The sequence below is a fragment of the Musa acuminata genome, chromosome BXJ1-11 (assembly GCF_036884655.1).
Source record: "Musa acuminata AAA Group cultivar baxijiao chromosome BXJ1-11, Cavendish_Baxijiao_AAA, whole genome shotgun sequence".
NCBI classification, from domain to species: domain Eukaryota; kingdom Viridiplantae; phylum Streptophyta; class Magnoliopsida; order Zingiberales; family Musaceae; genus Musa; species Musa acuminata.
In genome coordinates this window covers 28,936,018-28,955,348 of record NC_088337.1, presented here as the reverse complement: position 1 = coordinate 28,955,348, position 19,331 = coordinate 28,936,018, and the positions used below count along the sequence as shown (strand labels likewise).

At 35.8% G+C, this 19,331-nt stretch overlaps 1 protein-coding gene across 1 annotated transcript; it reads left to right on the top strand.

Annotated features, from left to right (window-relative positions):
* The first annotated feature begins 127 nt into the window (after window positions 1–127).
* LOC103971896 (uncharacterized) lies at window positions 128–18,968 on the top strand. Its single transcript, XM_009386047.3, has 17 exons — window positions 128–456; window positions 685–833; window positions 2,289–2,387; window positions 4,278–4,369; window positions 5,598–5,698; window positions 7,956–8,046; window positions 10,602–10,660; window positions 10,761–10,881; window positions 10,981–11,049; window positions 11,229–11,281; window positions 12,613–12,721; window positions 14,793–14,963; window positions 15,063–15,221; window positions 15,378–15,470; window positions 15,546–15,722; window positions 16,694–16,908; window positions 18,084–18,968. The coding sequence occupies exons 1-17, from the start codon at window positions 272–274 to the stop codon at window positions 18,427–18,429; spliced, it is 2,289 nt and encodes a 762-aa protein (XP_009384322.2). The 5' UTR covers window positions 128–271; the 3' UTR covers window positions 18,430–18,968.
* The last annotated feature ends 363 nt before the right edge of the window (window positions 18,969–19,331 follow it).

Genomic DNA, 19,331 nt, shown 5'->3' with positions numbered 1-19,331 from the left:
ACATATTCGTTAGCAAAGAACCAAAAGAAAATTTTTGATTCGACTGTGATCACGACCGTTCGTTTCACCGATTTAATGTAATCTCAACCGTCAGTCTATTGAACACGTCGCCTCTTTTAGGGAAACAGCCGCCGTCACCGCGCATTTAGGCGTCAACGATTTACATACTCGTTTGCCGCTGTCGCCGGTGGTTCTCTCCCTTCGCTTCTCGATCTCCCGTCTGCCGCCCTCGCCGCCTTTCCTCGTCGTTTCGTCGCCGCCGGTTGCCGACATGGGAAAGAGCGTCGGCCGTGGCGGTTCTTACGAGGCTAAACCCAAGGAGAAACCCTCCCCAGTCTCCTCCCACAAAGATGAGGCATGCGTCGACGCCGTCATCCAGAAGCGCACCCCCCTTCCCGAGTCCATCGAAGCCCAGCAGAAGGCGGAGCGCCTCAAACTCGACGGGGAACCCATTAGGTACGTGTTCTTTCCCTTTAGTTTAAGGTTCCTGGTCTTTTCTAAGTCTAAGGCAAACTGGACAATCAACTAGAAGTCTAGAACAGTATTAATTGGTTCAACATTTTTTTCGAGTGAGTTGTTGATGAGATATTCTCTAGGGTTTAAGAGAGTAATCCAGGATTCGAGAAAGTCAAAGGAAAACAATCTAAAAAGTATTTGTGATGTTTTTGCATTTGAGGTCATCAGGTCCACCTCCATAAACTCTACATCCAAAGGAGGAGGGAACATCAGGTCCACCTCCATCAATGGCGTGAAGCTCTACTCCCTCTCGAGCCAGCGCTCCGTGGCCACTTGGCTTCCGCCCAAGAAGCTCAGAGCCCTTCGCAAAGACAAAGGTATCTTCTCTTACATCCTCTCTCTCGTTTTATTATCATGTTCGCCTTCTTCTTGGTAGAAGACTTTCGACCTCGCAGTTAACTATTGAAATTATGTTTGCTGTTGACGTTCTTAAGAGAATTTTTTATCAGAAACACCTCTCTGTTCATCAGCGAAAAAAATTTGACTTGTTCTAAACTAATGGCTCATTGTATTAAGATTTACTATATGATTTAGAAAGAGGAGATCTTGGAACAGAAGGTAATTTGGAACAAAGGTAAAGGAAAACACTTGATGGATTTTTTGTTGAGTTTGAGGTACCCTGCCTTCTGCTATGTGGATGCACTTCTCGATGTTGGTGTCGAGGTACTCCTCGTTGTTGTACAAGGGGAGTTTGGCCTTGGGTTTAGCGTCAGGAACGGCTATGGATGGTTCTCTCTATCATGGTGTCAATTAGTGGTGCCAATAGGATGGATAAGGGATGGTGAGGGAAGCAGAGGGTAGACCGGAGACCAAAGGGACAGAGCCACTAATTTCAGTAGCAATGAAACATATAAATCGTGGTTGATATATGCATTGTGTGAGACTGCTGTTGTTTCCCCTTAAAACAAGGACCAATGTGTTTGAAGGAAGATGGTTAGTGATGGTTTAATTGTATTGATTTGGTGAATTTCAATGGCTTTGATTACATCTGATACAGATTTTCCTTTTATCCCCTGATAAATACACCTTTGTGAAATTTGATATATAGCTAAGAAGAGCATTTGAAATTAATTAAGTTCTCAGAATATCTTTGAGCAATCATTTATCAAATTCTATAAAAATGATACCTACTGTATTCTCTGGATACAATAGATTAATCCAAATTTAGCTGCAAATCCAGGGATAATAGCGAAGATTGCTCTATCGGTCTCTACCATGTTTACTGTCATTGATTAATTGCTACGTCATAGAACAACATGATAATCTCTTCTCTTTTAACACATGACTTTTTGCTCCCTCCTGTACCCACTTTTGAGCTGTATATATAAATTTGTCATTCATGTTACATATGTTCAAACTATATTGACTGCTATCGTGTTTTGGTGTTACCTTTTTCTTGTTTTGCTCCTGAACTTAGTTATTACTTATAACGACACTTATACCCTTTTACTGTCTTGGGATATCAGATAGTAAGGAAAAAGACATTTTCTTTATTGACCAAGTCAAGGTTGGATTTTCAGTTCATTACCTTTCTGTCACATATTATATTGCATTTTATATTTCAACTCAATGCAAATCTTCTTTTCTTTTATTTAACAAATTCCTAGCAACTGCAGAAACATCAAAGACGTTGTTGAACAAATTTGAGATTTATTGTTAAAGATTTGTTCTTTATTCTTATTTTATACAAGTCTCGTTATCCTGTTTTCTATATTTGTCTGACAAATTTTCTGAGCTTATTTGATTAAGATTTTTCATGAATCATCAAACAGATTACATGCAGAGGGTGGACTTAATTCAAGATTTAAGATTTGAGACTGCAACTACCAAGATAAAGGTGACTCCTGATGGTGACTATGTCATTGCATCAGGTATGAATAGCTAAATTAACATGTGTTGATAACTTTTATGTACAAATATATTTTCTATTAGATTTCTGTTTGTTTTGCCTTTGTGTATATGTGTCTATGTGTTTATGCACTGACATATGAATGCATGTGTACATGCCCATGATGGATTGTCTTAACATATTATCTATTTTTGTTCTTGCTCCTCTGCATAATCTGTTTCTGACTATTTAAAACATGTTATGCTAATATTTATGACTTAATATGTGAAATTTTTTATATTGTGATGGAGTATGCATTATATTTGGATTTTGGAATAATAATAAATTTCTAACCGACATAAATCACTTTCTTACTTATGCTTTCTCCAACTTTTAAGCATACAAAACTTGACCTGTAACATTTCATTGTCAAAAATTTTAAGTATGCTACTCATTAGAATAAGTTATTGTCAACTATGTTAGTGAGTTGATTTTAGAAAAAATCTACTTAAAATTTCTTGATCCCAAATGTCTCCATGATTGCTGCTATTCTCTTTGTTTGAATGGCTTGGGCCTTACGCCTAATACCGTTCCTATTTCATACACCTTGGCTGCGTTGTTAATAATAAAATAATAAAAGAAAAATATGTACTATTTTGCCTCTACCATTATTTATGGCCACATCTTTCCCTTTGGTTTTTTGGTCGGTGGCAAATGTTTAGAGATATGAAATGAGTCTCTTGGAGGTATAGCTGCTGAAACTACAATGAAAATTTGCACAGATGACGAAACTGAGATTCAGAAAACTGATTGTACTGGTCGATATGGGTTAGCTTTTCTCTGTTCGAGCCAAGTTGGTACATGGACTGGACAATTTCGTTGCATCCGGTTGAAATTTGATCCAGCATATATAACTGTATCAGGTGGTAGACCTACCACCACACATATTTTGCTTTTTCTTGGTTTGCTTTCTTTCCTTCTTTCTTCCACATGCTCTCTCTCTTAGGCATCTTTCTTATGGTTCTCTCTTTCTCTCGTCTTCCTCCTTGTCGAATCACTGCTGTTGCTTCCTCCTGTCTGCCTCATCGCTGCTACCTTGTTCTGTTTGTTGCATCGCAGCCAACCCCCCTCCCTTCCTTTCTGAATGATTCTCCTCCTTCCCCACCTCTTCTCTTCTAATCTCAAGATGAGTATGGGTATTGTGTACTCTTTCAACTTGGGTTAGTGGCCACCTCCTTGATCCAAACTGATCACCTACACATGGTATGCCCCATTGTACAGGTACTGAACTGGTCCACTCAAAGTACTTGTGTCAGTGTCGAAACTAGTCTTAGAACCATGGATGGAACTTGTGAAGGTGACTTTGAAGTTCATGATTGAGAAATGAAGTCTATTAGAGATGCTTCAGTATTTGAATATGCAGATTTACCTTTCAGTTGATCTGCTATATCCTAGCACAGCATGTTGGTGGCTTCATTTATGCATACTTTATGTTGATTTTTTTATTGCGAGCCATAAGCTTGGATGGGGTTGCATTAGATAACAGACCATTGTATTTTTTTTTTCATATCTTAGGGAAAAAAGTTAGTTGGGAGTTGAGACAATATGGATTGTTGTTCTTTAACCTATTCTTGTCAGCTGAATAAGGTATAAAAAATCAAAGAAGAATTGAATAGTTTGCTTCTTTTACTTGAGTTTTACCTTTTGATTCGAAGTGCTGAGTTGCTAGCATCACTATGACTAATGCCAATTCAACCTGTCTTGTTGTCCATGATCGTTAGGCCCAATCCATGTATGAGCTCATTCTTGTCACATCCTTGACATGATTGTATAATGTCACTTGATTTAAAATATATAAAGGTCTGAAAACACTTGTCTTATTCACTGTTTGGATCTCTATATGCTTATCATATGCAGTAAATTCTGATGTTAGGTATTTATCCTCCTCAAGTTAAAGTGTTTGAGCTGAGAGAATTGTCATTGAAGTTTGAAAGGCACCTTGTTTCAGAAATTATTAATTTTCAGGTATTTTACTAGCTTTACTTCTATGTGTTTTCTGCAACTCGGGTTTTCTAGGATATATAGTTTTACTAATGTAACAGAGAGGTCATATTTTGCATTTGTTTTGGGTTAATCTTCTAAATGTTTACCTTTTTAATTTGGTGATTTGTAAATTGTTTATATTTGATTGCATGGTTAGTTAGCTTCTTTACTAAATTGATCTTGATGTCAGAGCCAAGATACATATCAAACTGGACCAGAAGAAAGCCAATGTACTTTGACTGTGTTAGAATGAATTCCAGACCATTATATTGGATCATATTTGTCATCTTTTTGGGTCTGTTTTGGAGTTTTGGGTTAATTGTTGCTGAATCAGATGTAGGCAGAATAAATTTGTACTCGAGTAGTCAAGTATGTTTCAAGGTTTAAACAATTGAAAATATTTTACTTGTTTTCTCTGTTGTTCCAAGTTCAGGTTGAGTTTGAATAATGTCATGTGAGCAGTCAGTTGATTGATGGCTGTGCCAAATTTCAAAGTCCTGTATAAAAATCTTAAGTTTGGAATTGATTGCAGTAGTTACCAAATACCAAGTAGATAGATTTTTAAGGTCTTAGTTCAGTATGTTGTAAGTTTGGTTTCTCTGACCAAGTGATGCAACTAAGGTTCTAATTTAGTCCATATAGTAGGTAAAGTTAGATTTTATCATAGGCTAAGTCAACAATTTAAATTGTAAGTTTGAAATGAGTAACATCTTTTGTAAAGCTGAAACATACAACAAATGGACTAAAATATTAAGAAAATTGTCAGTTGAGCTCTCCTGTAAAGAAGCTGAGACTAGATATTAGATGATGCTGTAAATTCCATATTGTGTCATGCTCAATTTTCCAGAAAGTGCCATAGGTAAGATTGATCATCAAATGCCTGTTTTATATATATATATATATATATATATATATATATATATATATATATATATATATATTTATAATTTTGTTACCAGCTAGGCTGCTACCAACATGTTACATTTGAACTTTGTTCTTAAGTATAGTTTTTGTTTGGATGGTTCTGTTGTTTGTGGTTCTTCTAATGCTTTGCGTTGTGTCTGTTAGTTGGTTTCATACGATGGATTCAACTACATTGTTGTAGTTCTTATTCTATGCATGCAATAGATTGGTTCCATATGATAAATTTTGTTGTTATCATCTTTATCGTTAAATATTTCTGCATGAACTAATAGGAAATTTTGAACAGGTACTAGCTGATGACTATTCAAAAATTGCATTTCTGTGTGCTGATCGATCCGTGTGTCTACATGCAAAATATGGAAGTCACTACAGCTTAAGGATTCCACGGTTGGTCAACAGACTGATAAAAAATTAATTTTCAAGATATTAAATTCACTTTTTTCTCTTGGCCACAATTTCATTTTCTTTCTGGATGGTAACTATTTTGTACCATGATGTTGCCGGTATATGTTTTTATTATTATTTTATCAAGTATCTTTGCTGCCTTTATGTTTGTCTGCTTATATTGAACAGAAACTTATTCTTCAAAGCTAAATCATGCATAATTGGGACTAATTTGTTTAGTTTGACATGTGATTTGCGTGATTTAACAGCACATCCATGGGCTTAAATGACAAAGGGAACTGTTATTTCCTAAGCTGGCTCAAGAATGAGACAATTTGGGGTTTCTGCTAATCTCAGCCGATTAAAGATGAGATGAACCTGAGCCTTCTACTAAACTCACCATGAACAAAAATATCAATTTTTTCCATTTCAGTCAGTTTTTGGTTGGTTTTCATGGTTCTTTAAGACAAACTTCTATAATAAGTCTGAAGGACAATAGGTTCATAACTAATTCGTCAGATATTGGGAAAATTTATCTCCCTTGTTAAGACTTGTTATGCTGCATTTTTTTTTTCTTCTGTTGATAGGTCTCCTAGGTTGTGTGTTGGTCCAATGTTGTTTAGAGGTGCTCGAGCAATTGCCTAGGTGTCAATTAAGATGCTAGGAATCGTAGAGGCCTGTCTAATTAAGATGCTAGGAATCCTAGGTGCCTGTCTTGGTTCTGCATGGCTACAGACTCGATTCCCCCAAATTTGATCCAAAAACTGTTTGGCAGTAGGATCTGATCCAAGTCAATAACTGTTCAAGATCAAGGGCTTGTGCCTTAGGATTTATGGTCAAGGGATTCATCCATCAGTGGCCTCTATCATATTTGCTTGCAGGTAGGTCCCTTCTTTTCTTCCCTCCTCTCTCCCTTCGCTTCCTCTATCCTCTCTCTTCTTTCACCTCTCTCTTTGTGGATGCTCCGTCGCCACTGTCCTCTATTCACACTTCCTCTCTTCCCTTCCTTTCCTTGCATCCAGCATCCCTAGCATCCATGAGAGATGGTTGGGGAGATGGGTTCAAACATGTTGATGTTGTTTTTTGCATGATGACAATTTGACATGGGTGTTGCAGTAAGGTTACTAGCATTGGGAAACAAGGTCATACTTTAGACGACGAGCAAGACTAAAGTGCAAAAGCATCAAGTTCAAGGGTAGTGGACGTAGAAGTGGAGGAAGTTGATTTTGACAAAACAAAAGAATAGATGATGGATATAAAACAAGCGGGAGAGCAGATGAGAACATGTATGATGTTGATGATGTTGTGGATCTTGATGATCATTAGATTTGTTGGATTGGTAGATGTTTGAATTTTTATTTTGATGATTGAGTGTTCTATAGATGGCTACACACGTGATTTGGTGTTTGTAGTCATCTTGCATACGTAATGATATCTCATGTTTGGATTAAAGTTTTAAATTCAATATTTGTCTATATAATATCTCATTTATGATCTGACAAAAAACTTGAGACAACATATTGAGGGTTGCTTTTATATTCCACCTAAAATTGACAAACATGTTAAAACCTAGGAAGGAGAACAAATGAGCATGATAATAATTTTACAAAAATATTCTAAAGTAAACCTCATGAAGCTTATGTTTTGGTGACTTGTTAATTATTCAATATTGGAAGGAGATAAAATCTTTGTGCTTCCTTTGGAAGGAGGCTAAATCACAATCTGTTAATTGGCCTTCCTTGCAGTAATCTGGACGAACTGTAGCTAGCAGCTGCATTTTTATTTAGGTGGTTAGGCTTACTCTCTTGAGCTGGCATTTCCTAGCTCCTGGTGCCTATGGGATTTTGTTCTAGGCCACATTGATAGGTCTTAGAGGACCACCTATGTATCAAAGCTTTACTTTTAGGTGGCTTCTTATTTATTATTATTACTTTGATCAAAGGCTTAAAAAATAAGGTAGCTTGAAGAATTTAGTGGTTTCATTTATATGTTCAAACTATAAATCATTTATGTATATTTTGCTGTTCTGTCATGTGTCTTTTATTAAAGGATCTAGCAATTTATTCTTTAGCTGGAACCTCCCCCTTTTCTCTCCCTCTTTTTTCTGTCAGAAAAAAAATCATTTTATGGTTATTATGAAATTTGCTTCCTGGTTCTATTTACATGAAATATGCTTGCAGCATTGCTCCTTTTGCTTCAAAAATCTTGGCTTATATTTTGAGTATAGCATCATTCTAATTACTGGCTTTACTATTGTTAGGATGGGGAGAGATATTGCTTATGACAGTTGGTCCTGTGACTTGCTATGTGCTGCTTCATCCCCAGATCTTTACAGGATTAATTTGGAGCAGGTTAATTATAAAGTTTTTGTAATGAATTTAAATACTTTACTACTTTATTTCTTTTTAAGCCGTTGGTTTGAGATGTCAAAAAAAATAAATGCATTGAGCTGTGGCAGGGTGACATATATCTGATTTCTGTAATAGTTAAACTAAAATGAAGTATTTTCGTTGATTTCTTCTCTTATTCCTCCATTCCTTTTCCTTTGGTGTCTGAAGAAGAGTGCAAGTTTTTTTTTTTCTTGTTCTGGTGGAACTTTGGTTTGTTGTATGGTAGCCACATCTCATTTGTATGCATAAGTCATTTAGAATTGATTGCTTGACATGGGATTCATGATACTTTGGGACTAGGAAAACCACGTACTTCTAGAGTATATTGGCATGTGCTAGAGATGAGACTACTTTAGCATCTTACTAAATTTATTTTATGTTAGATATGGTAGAGTGGTAACAAAAACTCAAATTGTCAGTGGTTAAGAAATTCACTACAATAACATGCTCTACCCTTTTTTTTTAATATATGATCAGTAAGGTTTCTTGTTCGGTATTCATAGCTATGTATGTGCTGTTCCATGAACAAAACATGTTTTAACATGGAGTATGTGCTCCTTATTTCTTGTTTAGAGGAAAATCAGTTCAAAAACACTGAAGCAGTTAACTGCCTTAGAGCTTTCCCCCCTTTTTTCAACTGAAAGCCTGTTTTGCGTCCGAAGGATAGGGGCTCAGTGTGTTGCTACAGTGAGAGAGTGTAGACTGAACTACAAATCTAGTTTCGGTTTTGGACATGTACCATATTTTGTATTCTGTATTGGCAGTGATACCTTATTGGTTGTACATTTGCTTGGATTGACCAGGAAATTAGGACAAATGACCTCTTCCCAAAAGATGATAAGAAACAAAAACATGGGAAGGGGGACTAACCTTTTCCTTCTCTCCTCTTTTACTATGGCCACCTCAGATTTGATGGGAAAGGCATGTGCAAGAAGTTTCAAGAGAGAAGGGGTCTTTTGCAATGTCTTTCATGATCAAAAGTTACCTCTACTGGTATGCCCAAGGAAACAACAAAGTTAGATTTTTAGTCAGTTGTTAAACTTTCAATTGGGTTTGGCTTTTCCAAGTTTGGGGCATTCGTCATGTGTCCTCATTTAGAGTGGTATGTTGCACTTGATACAGACTATATACCACAAGTTTAGAATTCCCAAATTGAACATCTTCTCCACCTGGTGCAAAAAATCCTTGCTCCCAAATGGTTCTTTTCATATGATAGTGCGTTAATAGGAATCTCCGTTGGCTACTATATAAGCGGTAGTCAATTATTTCTGTTCTTTTCTTCTGTTTGTCCTTTTCTTGATTCACTCTAATGGCTGCACTGATATGGTGTCATTGATGCCAATGGCATATATAGATTTCGCCAAGTTGTTGGAGCACCATGTACTGTGGTGATAATATCCTTATGATCGAAGCATCTTAATGTACAAGAAAGCCTCCTTCAGGCAGTTGAAGAGAAAATATAGTAATGTCATTTCCCAATAACTTGTGGGGTGTTTTGTTAATGGGTTCAATATACACGAGAAATAGAAGGACTATAAATACACAAATGCATGCCTGTCACAAGCTAGCAGGGTCCATGTTGTTCCATGCCCAGGTTCTGTGACAAGTATTGTGGCATGGTATGTATTCATTAGATCAATACTTCAATGATTGTTGTTGCAACAGTCATCCTAACAAGTAACAACATATAGGGTTTGACTACATGGATCCATTACAGCAGGCTCTGTTATCACAGGTAATGAAGTGTCAGCATCTATTGTTTTGTAAGTCTTCACTGGACTTTTTCTTCTCTTCCTAAAATTTCTGTTTCGAATTCAGTTACACATGGACTTAAGATCTTTTTGGGGCATGTTCTGGCGAACTTTTTGGAATCCTGCTCATCTTATCCTTATTGAAGATACATCTAATTTAGACTGGATTTTATCTTTCTTTGAAACATCAATCATCCATCTCATTGTCCTTAAACCTTCTGCACCAACTTCTAATTTTTAATTTCTTAACTTTGATTATCAAATTGGTACTTGTTAAGTCATCATATATATATTTTCCTTTTAGTTGAGTAATATGGGAATGTGCAACATTTGTGGACGCAATTCACATGACTGTACTATTTTATTCTGTGAACAATGTACTGTTTCATTTGTTCATTTTGGGTATATAGTTTTTTGTACTATTTGCTAGAACTTTTAGTTGCTGGAATGCTGCTCGGTGTTAGCCTGCACTAACCAGGCTTGAACTTCATATGGGTGATTTGTTGTATATTTTCCTCCAAATAACTTCTGCTTGTAATAACCATGATTTCTCTGCATGCTGAGCCTTGTTCCCATTTTGATGTCTTGCTTTCCACTAAGTTGTGATACATGCAAAGAGGGATGCCAGCCCATAATTATTGGCATGTGATAGAACAGGCGCCATACTTATATGTGAATGATGGTGATCCTAGAAAATGGATAATATACAGATTTTACTGATCCTCTATTGTTTAAAAGATTCTAATCTGCTTTTCTAATTGGCAGGGACGTTTTTTGTTATCACTCAACAGTCAATCACCAGCTATAAATGTTGTTTCTCGAAGGTGGTTCAGTGTGCTATTTGTTTCTAGCTTCTACTTTAAGTTTAGTTGTATATATACACAATTATTGTCCATAATCTAATATATTTTTTTGGTAAATTAGCACTGTTCATGGGCTTGTTGCTTGTGGTGGTGAGGATGGTGCTGTAGAGTGCTTTGACTTGAGGAAGAAATCGTCTGTTGGTAGAATTAATGCTGTTGCACCTATTGGTGATTTTGGTCATGTAGGCATCTGTAACCAGTCATTTCTCTAATAATGCAATGCTAGTGTCCGTCTTCTTTGTTTTTTGATATATTTGCTTCTTTTCTGCTGCAAATTTCAGGAAGTTACCGCTTTGCAATTTGATCGTGCTCAGGGTTACCTAATGGCTGTTGGCAACAGCGCAGGAAAGGTATTCATATATTGTGTAAATGGAATTATAAATCCTTTTCTATGTTTCACAGATTCGAGTAATTTCTTCTAAAAGTTTGGTCATTGTAATCATCCCTCTGCAATAGTAAGGTCATGTTATTTTTCATGATTTATCCTGAATAATGCTTGTTTCCTTTCTATTCCATGTTGAAAATGCAGGTATCAATTTATGACCTGCGTATGTCTGATCCAGTACGAGTCAAGGATCACATGTGAGTACTTTTATGAATTATTCAACTTTGTGGTGGATGTTAAAATGAAGTTAGAAAGCAAAATGCATATTTATGTTAGTGGCATAAATGCACCTTTGGTGTATGGAGAACTTTCAATGCATGCACACAAACATAGGCACACACTTGTGTTAATATAACACACACACACACACAAGTATTATATGCATGTGTGATGCATCGACATCAAATGTGCATGAATATGTGAATACATATTATCCTTATATTATCCTCATATATTGACATGTGTATGTATGTAAATACACATAGATATGTTTGTGCACACACCAAGACAAAGACACACATATACTGTCAGGAGTCTTTGTGTACTGGGCCATCTTTGTACCAAAAGAAATATTCACATGCAGACATGGAGATAGAGAGGAAGTGAATTTTTTGGGACACCAAAATATATCTTCTAATTAAGTGTAAGTTATGACTTTGCTACTGAAGTACCAAATATGGTTTTTAGCATCACTCTATACACTAAAACTGCGATTGATGTTCCACATCCTGATTCACAGTTTCTCTCTTCATGTTTTGTATATTACGTGGTTTGTGGAAATTGGAAAGTTCCATAGAGATAACCAACTGAGCACGAACAAAGTCCATGCAAGATACTTCTACTGAAGCACTTAACAGTGACATATCAACCAATGCGGAGTTTTCCAGTTACCTTCATTGATTTTGGTCTAATTTAATAGATAACTATCAACTTGTAAGGCTTAGTAAGTGATTGAATGCACTGGTTAAAATATTTAATTAACTTAACACACATCTCATGAGCCAAGCTAAATGGTGCATGTACTTGAACTTGCGTCCTTATCAGCAGGTATAGTGTCTAGATTGTAGATCTGACTGCAGAATTTTTTAGACTATCTGGCAACTGTCTATGAATGGGGTATTACCCAAAATGCTGAGATCTGCCTCAAAAAGATATCTGAAAGCTGAGATAGAATCACCTAAGTTTAATGCCTCAAGATTTACGAAATATTTTATACATGTTTAAGTATGCATATATGCACAGCTAGATATATGACCATTTTAAGCTATCAAGCTTGAGCCAGCTGTAGGTTAGCTAAGCTCGGTTTACTTTTGGTTGGTTTAACTGTCAAGTTTTGCAAGTTGAATTTTGATCTCATGCTAGTTTATGGGCCCTATAATTTCATAGATGTATATATATCTTGATCTTCCATTTATATTATGCATGGGTAAGTCAGTGTGCATATGAACTGTACATGCTTGATTGTGTATATTACAGTTTATGCCACTTGCAGTTTGTTGTGGCTGATGATCTTTTGATCACTTCATAGGTATGGTAGTCCGATATTAAATATCAAGTGGCACCAGACTCTCAATTCAGCTGAACCAAAAATAATTTCTACAGATAGTCATATTGTTAGAGTATGGGATCCCAACACGGTGAGCACTTTTGTTTTTCAGTGCATTATCTTATTGTTGGAATTTCGTATGTCACGTCTGACTTGCATATTTAATTATTTGTTTGCATATGTTTTATATAGCTTATGAGCTCAGTCAATTATGGACATCTACCTTTTAGTATGTTGTATACTCTGTTACCTTTGTTAAGTGATTGGTGGCTTTGTGTATCATGACCTCTGAAAGACTTGAAACAAGCTCAGGTTTTTGAAGCAAGTTATTGGTATTGTTTGAAAGTATAATGCATCTTCTCTTTTTATGCATCTTATAATAAACCTTGGAATCTATAGTAGCAGTTGCTATTTGAACACTTGCAGATATTCGTAGTTAGTTCCAACTTTCAGTATTTTCTCAAATTGTTTGATTTCTAATTAACTATTAAATTAAATTGTCATTGAAATCTAATGGTCTTGAGTCTTGACTTAGTTGAGGGAAATTTGTGGTTATCTTTGGAATTACCATGTTTTGTATTTAATGTTGATCTATTGATGATGAATAAGATGGATATATGATTTTAAATATGATATGTAATCTCATTTATAGTAACCATTTATATTAAACACATAATAGTTAATGAAGCTGAATTGATGATTTACTGGATCTCTCTTTACAAGTTTTTGTTTTCTTTCTATATTTGTGAAGCATCATATTATAGGTGACTTCTTTCTCATTGATCTTATGTTAAACTGCACAAAGAATGTTGAAGATCCGACATACATATATTGTATACATATATAATCATATTCATGTATGTGCACATATTATATATATATATATATATTTGTGTGTGTGTGTAGAGAGAGATTTTTAACATTAATAATCTTAAGGTTGTGTGTGGTTCTGGGTTAAGGGGGTTCATGCAGGTCGTTATTGGCTTAACCCATTAAATGATATGGAGTCAAGAAGTGTTAAATAAAAGTGGTCAAGGACTTCATAATCCATCAAACTGGTGGGTTAAGATAGCCATCTTTCATTTTTCTTTGCTAATTCATTTAACTCACCAAGCTAGGTTAGTAAACAAAAAAAGTATTGAGTTGGTTACCCAGGTTAGATTAAATTAACCTTGTTCTTTTAACTTCAAATTAATTATAGCCTAATTGAGGTTTCACTTGATAAAATATGATAAAGACTTGAAATGAATAGTCATTTGCAATGGAAGCTTATAGTCATAGATCTCGTGTTATATGTCACTAGACATCTGAAGAATAAAATTACCTTGCCAGGAGTACTTACCAAAATATGTTACTAGCTCTTTTTTTTTCCCAAAGAATTACTCAATATTAAGAACTGATGGTGCATAGATGCAGCAATTGTTGAAGAATTTATCTCAATCTTGATAACTAATATAGGATTATAGTGGATGTTGCCATGTTTCAATTTATGAAATTTGCAAAATACGCCCAAATTTTGAATGAGAAATACAGTAGAATGGTCCTGCATCAAGTTCTCGATGTAAAACCAAAATACGTATGAATGAATTATTTTTGTATTAAGTGTTTTCATGCAATTATCATATTTTAGATCTATGCTTCATCTGCTCATCACTCTGTCATGTTGATGATCTAAAAAAAAGTGTAATTATATTGCTTTGAAGCCTGCATAAAAGTTGAATATTATGCTGCAAATGATTATTCTTAGTATCACTGTTTTGGTTATTCTCCCAGTGCTATCATATGTAACTCGTTAAAATTACTGTTATACAAGGTGTCCGTGGTTTACACAATTTTAAGATTGGCACATGCATGTGTTCCTCCTTTGAGGTTTTACTTGAGGTAGCTTTGACTTTTATGAAATATGATCACTCACAAGAAGCTGCATTATTGCATGGCTGGCTTCTTATCAACTTGGTTTTCATATTTTTGCCAAGCTCATCATCCTTTGGTCACACACAGGCTTTAATTATACTGTAGAAAACAGACTGCAGCTGACTTTTTTTTGGATAATACAGATATGATGAACAAACATGTTCCCTGCCAATCCTAATTTCTAACACTACTCTTCCAAAATTTACTAACAAACTCTGACATGCTTGGCTTAACCAATTCATTAACAGGGTGAGAATATGACCAGCATAGAACCGAACTCTGGTGCTATCAATGATATATGTGTTTTCAATGAGAGTGGCTTGATGTTACTGGCTTTAGACAGCAGCCAGATACCAGCCTACTTCGTACCTGCTCTTGGCCCTGCCCCGAAGTGGTGCTCGTACCTAGAAAACCTGACGGTGTTGTAGCTTTACCTATTGCAGCTTCTTTTCTAAAGTTTCAAATTCTTTTGGCACCTTTATGTGCTGAAGCTCATTGTCATTTCTACTCTCTTATAGGAAGAAATGGAGGAAGGGTCACAAATGACCATTTATGATGATTTCAAATTTTTAACTAAAGAAGAGGTTGAACGTCTGAAACTTACTAATTTGATTGGCACCAATCTCTTGAGGGCCTACATGCATGGTTTCTTTATTGATTATCGGCTATATAAGAAGGTAATGATGCTTCTGACGTTTTCTTTTAAAAGAAAAGAATTGAAAAAAATCTGTCAAATTCTTGGACCGTTTCTTTGAGAAAAATCTTATAAAATTAGTAGCCACTAATTTCATTCCTGCTGATGCCTTCTTTTCACTGTAATTTTGATCATGCAGGCAAAGGCTTTGGTGGATCCTTTTGCATATGATGAATACAGAGAGAAACAGAAGAAAGAGAAGATGGAGGCTAAACAAGCCTCACGTATTACGGTACTTTCTCTTCTTTGGTTTGCTTTTCTGCTGTTAAATGTGCACTTAGTGAAAGATTCCTGTTCTGTTTTGCAGATACAGAAAAGGCTGCCTAAAGTAAATAGGCTCCTTGCAGCTCGCTTGCATATTGCAGAAGAAAGTGAAATGGAGAATATGGATGACACAGTTGGAAAAAAGAAATCAAAGAAAAACAGAAGATTAACTAGTGATATCCTTAGAGATACACGTTTTGCAGCAATGTTTGAGAATAAGGTATATGCAGAATATGTTATGACAAACACCATAAGCATTTCTTTTCCTAGAAGATCTAGAACACAATTTGCATCTAATACATTCATCTAATAGTGATGGATATTCAAAGATTTATATATATCCTTAGCAGAAACATAGTAGTCCATAATGTTTCTTAAGCATCTAAACTAAGAAATAGTTTAATGAGTGGAACCAAACTGTTAGTCTTCTGACTACCAATTGGCTCACACAATCTGAGTATCTTTTCTACCTCATAAATTATTTATTAAGTTCACTGGATTTGCTTCTTAATTGAGTTGAAGTGGTTGTTAATTGTTAGGTTCATGTGTTGATCTTTGTTTCTACCACCTACTAGTATTTTGTCATTGAATCAAATTCTTAGCCTGTTCCACTTATATTCAATCATGGCTTATCATACCTCCTGATTAAGAGTTCGTTCTTGTATGAAATAATAAGAGGATGGCACAGTGACCTGAAAGTTCATATTCAACTTCATTATCTTCCTCTAAAAGAAGAATGAAGTTGCAAAAGTTATGTTTACTGCAATGTAACTGATATCCTGAACATGGAAAAGGTTAATTTTAACATCTCTATAAATAAATGAACCAACATGTATGAATAATGATCTGTTTAATTTTCTACAGAAAGTGTCATTAATATATTTTGCTGTTAGCTTTCTTGGACTTCTTTCCAAGATTCCAAAAGTACTGATTTGTCATAGCAGTATTGAAGTATCTATCAAATGCTTGATGCAACCAAAACATTCAGCTCCTAGAAGATTTTTTATCATTGGTTATGTTTCTGTGCTCATATGGTTTCCAGTTTCCAGTATACTGAATGCGCAAAAAATAAGTTTCTTTAGCTTTCTAAAAATGGTTCTTTTTAGTTTAGCTACCCATTTTTTATGCTTGTTCTTTGCATGTCTTGTAGTAGTGTCTTCTAAATTTTGTATGATTGGGCTGTACTTTCAGGACTTTGAAGTGGATGAACTGTCACAAGAGTTCCTTTCCCTTCATCCCCAATCTTCTAAGAAGCATCCCTCCCTGATCGAGGAACATTTTGAGCCTGTAAAGGAGGATTGGGAAGAGCAGGGGACCAGTGATTCTAATGCTTCAATAGCTTCGCAGGAATCAGAAGATGAGCTTGACACGGATGAGAATACAGTTAAGAAGTCGAAGCGCATGAGGTGAACTCCTGGGATTCTTTATGATTATAATGTTGTTTTACTTATATTGACATAATGGTATGATGAATTGGGTACTTCAATGTGCACCATTCTTTGACAGTTTTATGGCACAATTGAATATTTAAACCACGTGGGAACTGTTAGTGTTAGTTTCATCCCTGAAACTATGCCATATGCTTTTCTCACAATTCACAAACAAATCAAGAACATGATTGAACTGCACTTATGTTTCATTAATAAGGAAGATGGGTCAGGTATCATACTTAAGCATTATTAAATTTGTTATTTGGTTTTTTGGCTATTACATCTATTTAGGTGATCAGCGTTTGAGTCACTGAAACATTTTCTTTTCTTGCAATAATGTTTTCCAAAGCCTGCATCGGTGGAGTCTTGTTCACGGAGCTATTCTATGTTTTTATATGAAGTAATCAGGCTGCACATATTGAATTAATGGATAACTTAACTATGTTCTCCTTTTTTTCCTTCTACCCACCTAAGCTATTTCATGCAATTCCTTTTTTCTTTAAACAGAGAGAGAATTCTTACTGTATCCCTGTAGAAAATTTAGTTTCTATTTTTCATGAGGCAGTCACTAAAATTTAACAGGAAATTTTTTTTTAAAGCATCTAAAGTGATCTGTTCTTTCTGATGATAGGGCCATTGCATAATACTGTTCTCTTTCTGAGGTCAATGTAGGATGGTTCAAATCAGTGATAATTAACATAGTACTGGTTGGACATTATCTGCATATGGATGCTTGCACTTAAGGTGCTCTGTGCTTCCCATGTGCCTTTGCACTCCTAACATTTGTGCTCCCATTAGCCCACTGGTACAGTATGATATGCATGAGTGTTTTAGCTTTTCACAGGTGTTTCTAGTTGAGTCAGTTTTTGGCCGGGGCCAGGTTAGAGTCTGATCACTTGCTGGTAGAGATTATAGGGAACCTAAATTGCAATAAGAGAATTTTCTTTTGTATTGTCTATGAAACTACATTAAGTTATACTTTTAAATGTCTAACCTTGTGAAAAGATTTTTGACATTTTATCTACATAAAATTCCAACACTATTTCCTGCTGAGATGGCACTTTAGAGGTCCACAGAGACAATATTTTGCACAAAATACGGAAGATACCAAAGATGTTTTATCTATATCCTAACGTAATGATTTCTTTTAGGTTATATGAGGTGAAGGACGAACGCCATGCCGAAGCATTTTTAAGGAGTGTCTCTCTGGCCAAGGAGGATGCCCTTCCTCTTGGAGAGAGGGTTGCTGCTCTTGAGAAACAACAATCAGTTGGTACTCTGAATGATGTGAAATTTGGACCTGGTGGCTCACGGCAAATCTCTTTTACCTCCAAAAGCTCAAAGAGACAGAAAGTTGAGCAGCCTGAAGAGGGAAAAAGAAGGGGAATCCAGTCCCTAGGATTAAAGCGAAGTAAATCAGAATTTTATGCTATGGGAAAGCAAGGTGGTAGAGGGCGACGTTGTCACGGCAGGGGCCGTGGAAGGGGGAGGAGATAAAGTTGGTCAATTCAACTGCCATCCGACTAGCTGGACGGTTGAGGCATCCGGGTGGCTTTCCACAGGTTACTGATGCCCTCCTCACCAGCAATATGCACATGATTTACTGCTTGAATCAGGTGGTACTATATATACATATATGGAGAACGAAATTGGTCAAATACGTAGAGCACCTTTTGATCTGCTCTGGCATACATGAATTGTGAAATGCAGAAGAATTGGCATACGATGTTCAGAGTAGACTGTTGTTCTTGGTGTTTCTCTTGACTGAAGGGTTCCAAGACTGCGATCAATTTTGTAGATCAAGCGAGTCTTTATCGATCAGTAGTATTTCTGCTTTGTCAGCTATGAACCAGAGCGTCCACAAGGCTTTTTTGTTTAATAGTTTATCAAATTATATTGGTTTCATGGCTCATCTCGGTAATCTTTTTAAGATAGCATCTTGGTTGAACTATTAGAAAATATGTGAATGAGTACGATATGTTAAAAATCAGTAACATTTCACTGATGCCAAAAGTAAGCATCGGGGTTTGGTTAAACTCTTTGTTAATGTTTTGCTGAGCAGGATTCTTCTGTTGTCTCATTTTCTTGCCCAAACCTATGTTTTTCTAAGGCGCAGACCAAATACTTAGAGGATGGTTGATGCTTGTTTTTGTCGATCTGACATGGCAGCCGAATGATGGCTCCAACATCTTTTATTCAACCATCTGTTGATTTCTTTTTATTTTTGGCTGCTGTTGTTGTGGTCTGTACTTTGGATGAAAAAGCAAAATGAAGAAAGATTGTACTTTGCAAATGATTTTGCTGGGTTTAAAGACTGAAGCTAGAAAATTTTACAAGCTCTGATATATTATGGAATATAGTTACAGGATGGTCATGTAAGGAAAAAGCAGGTGAATGGT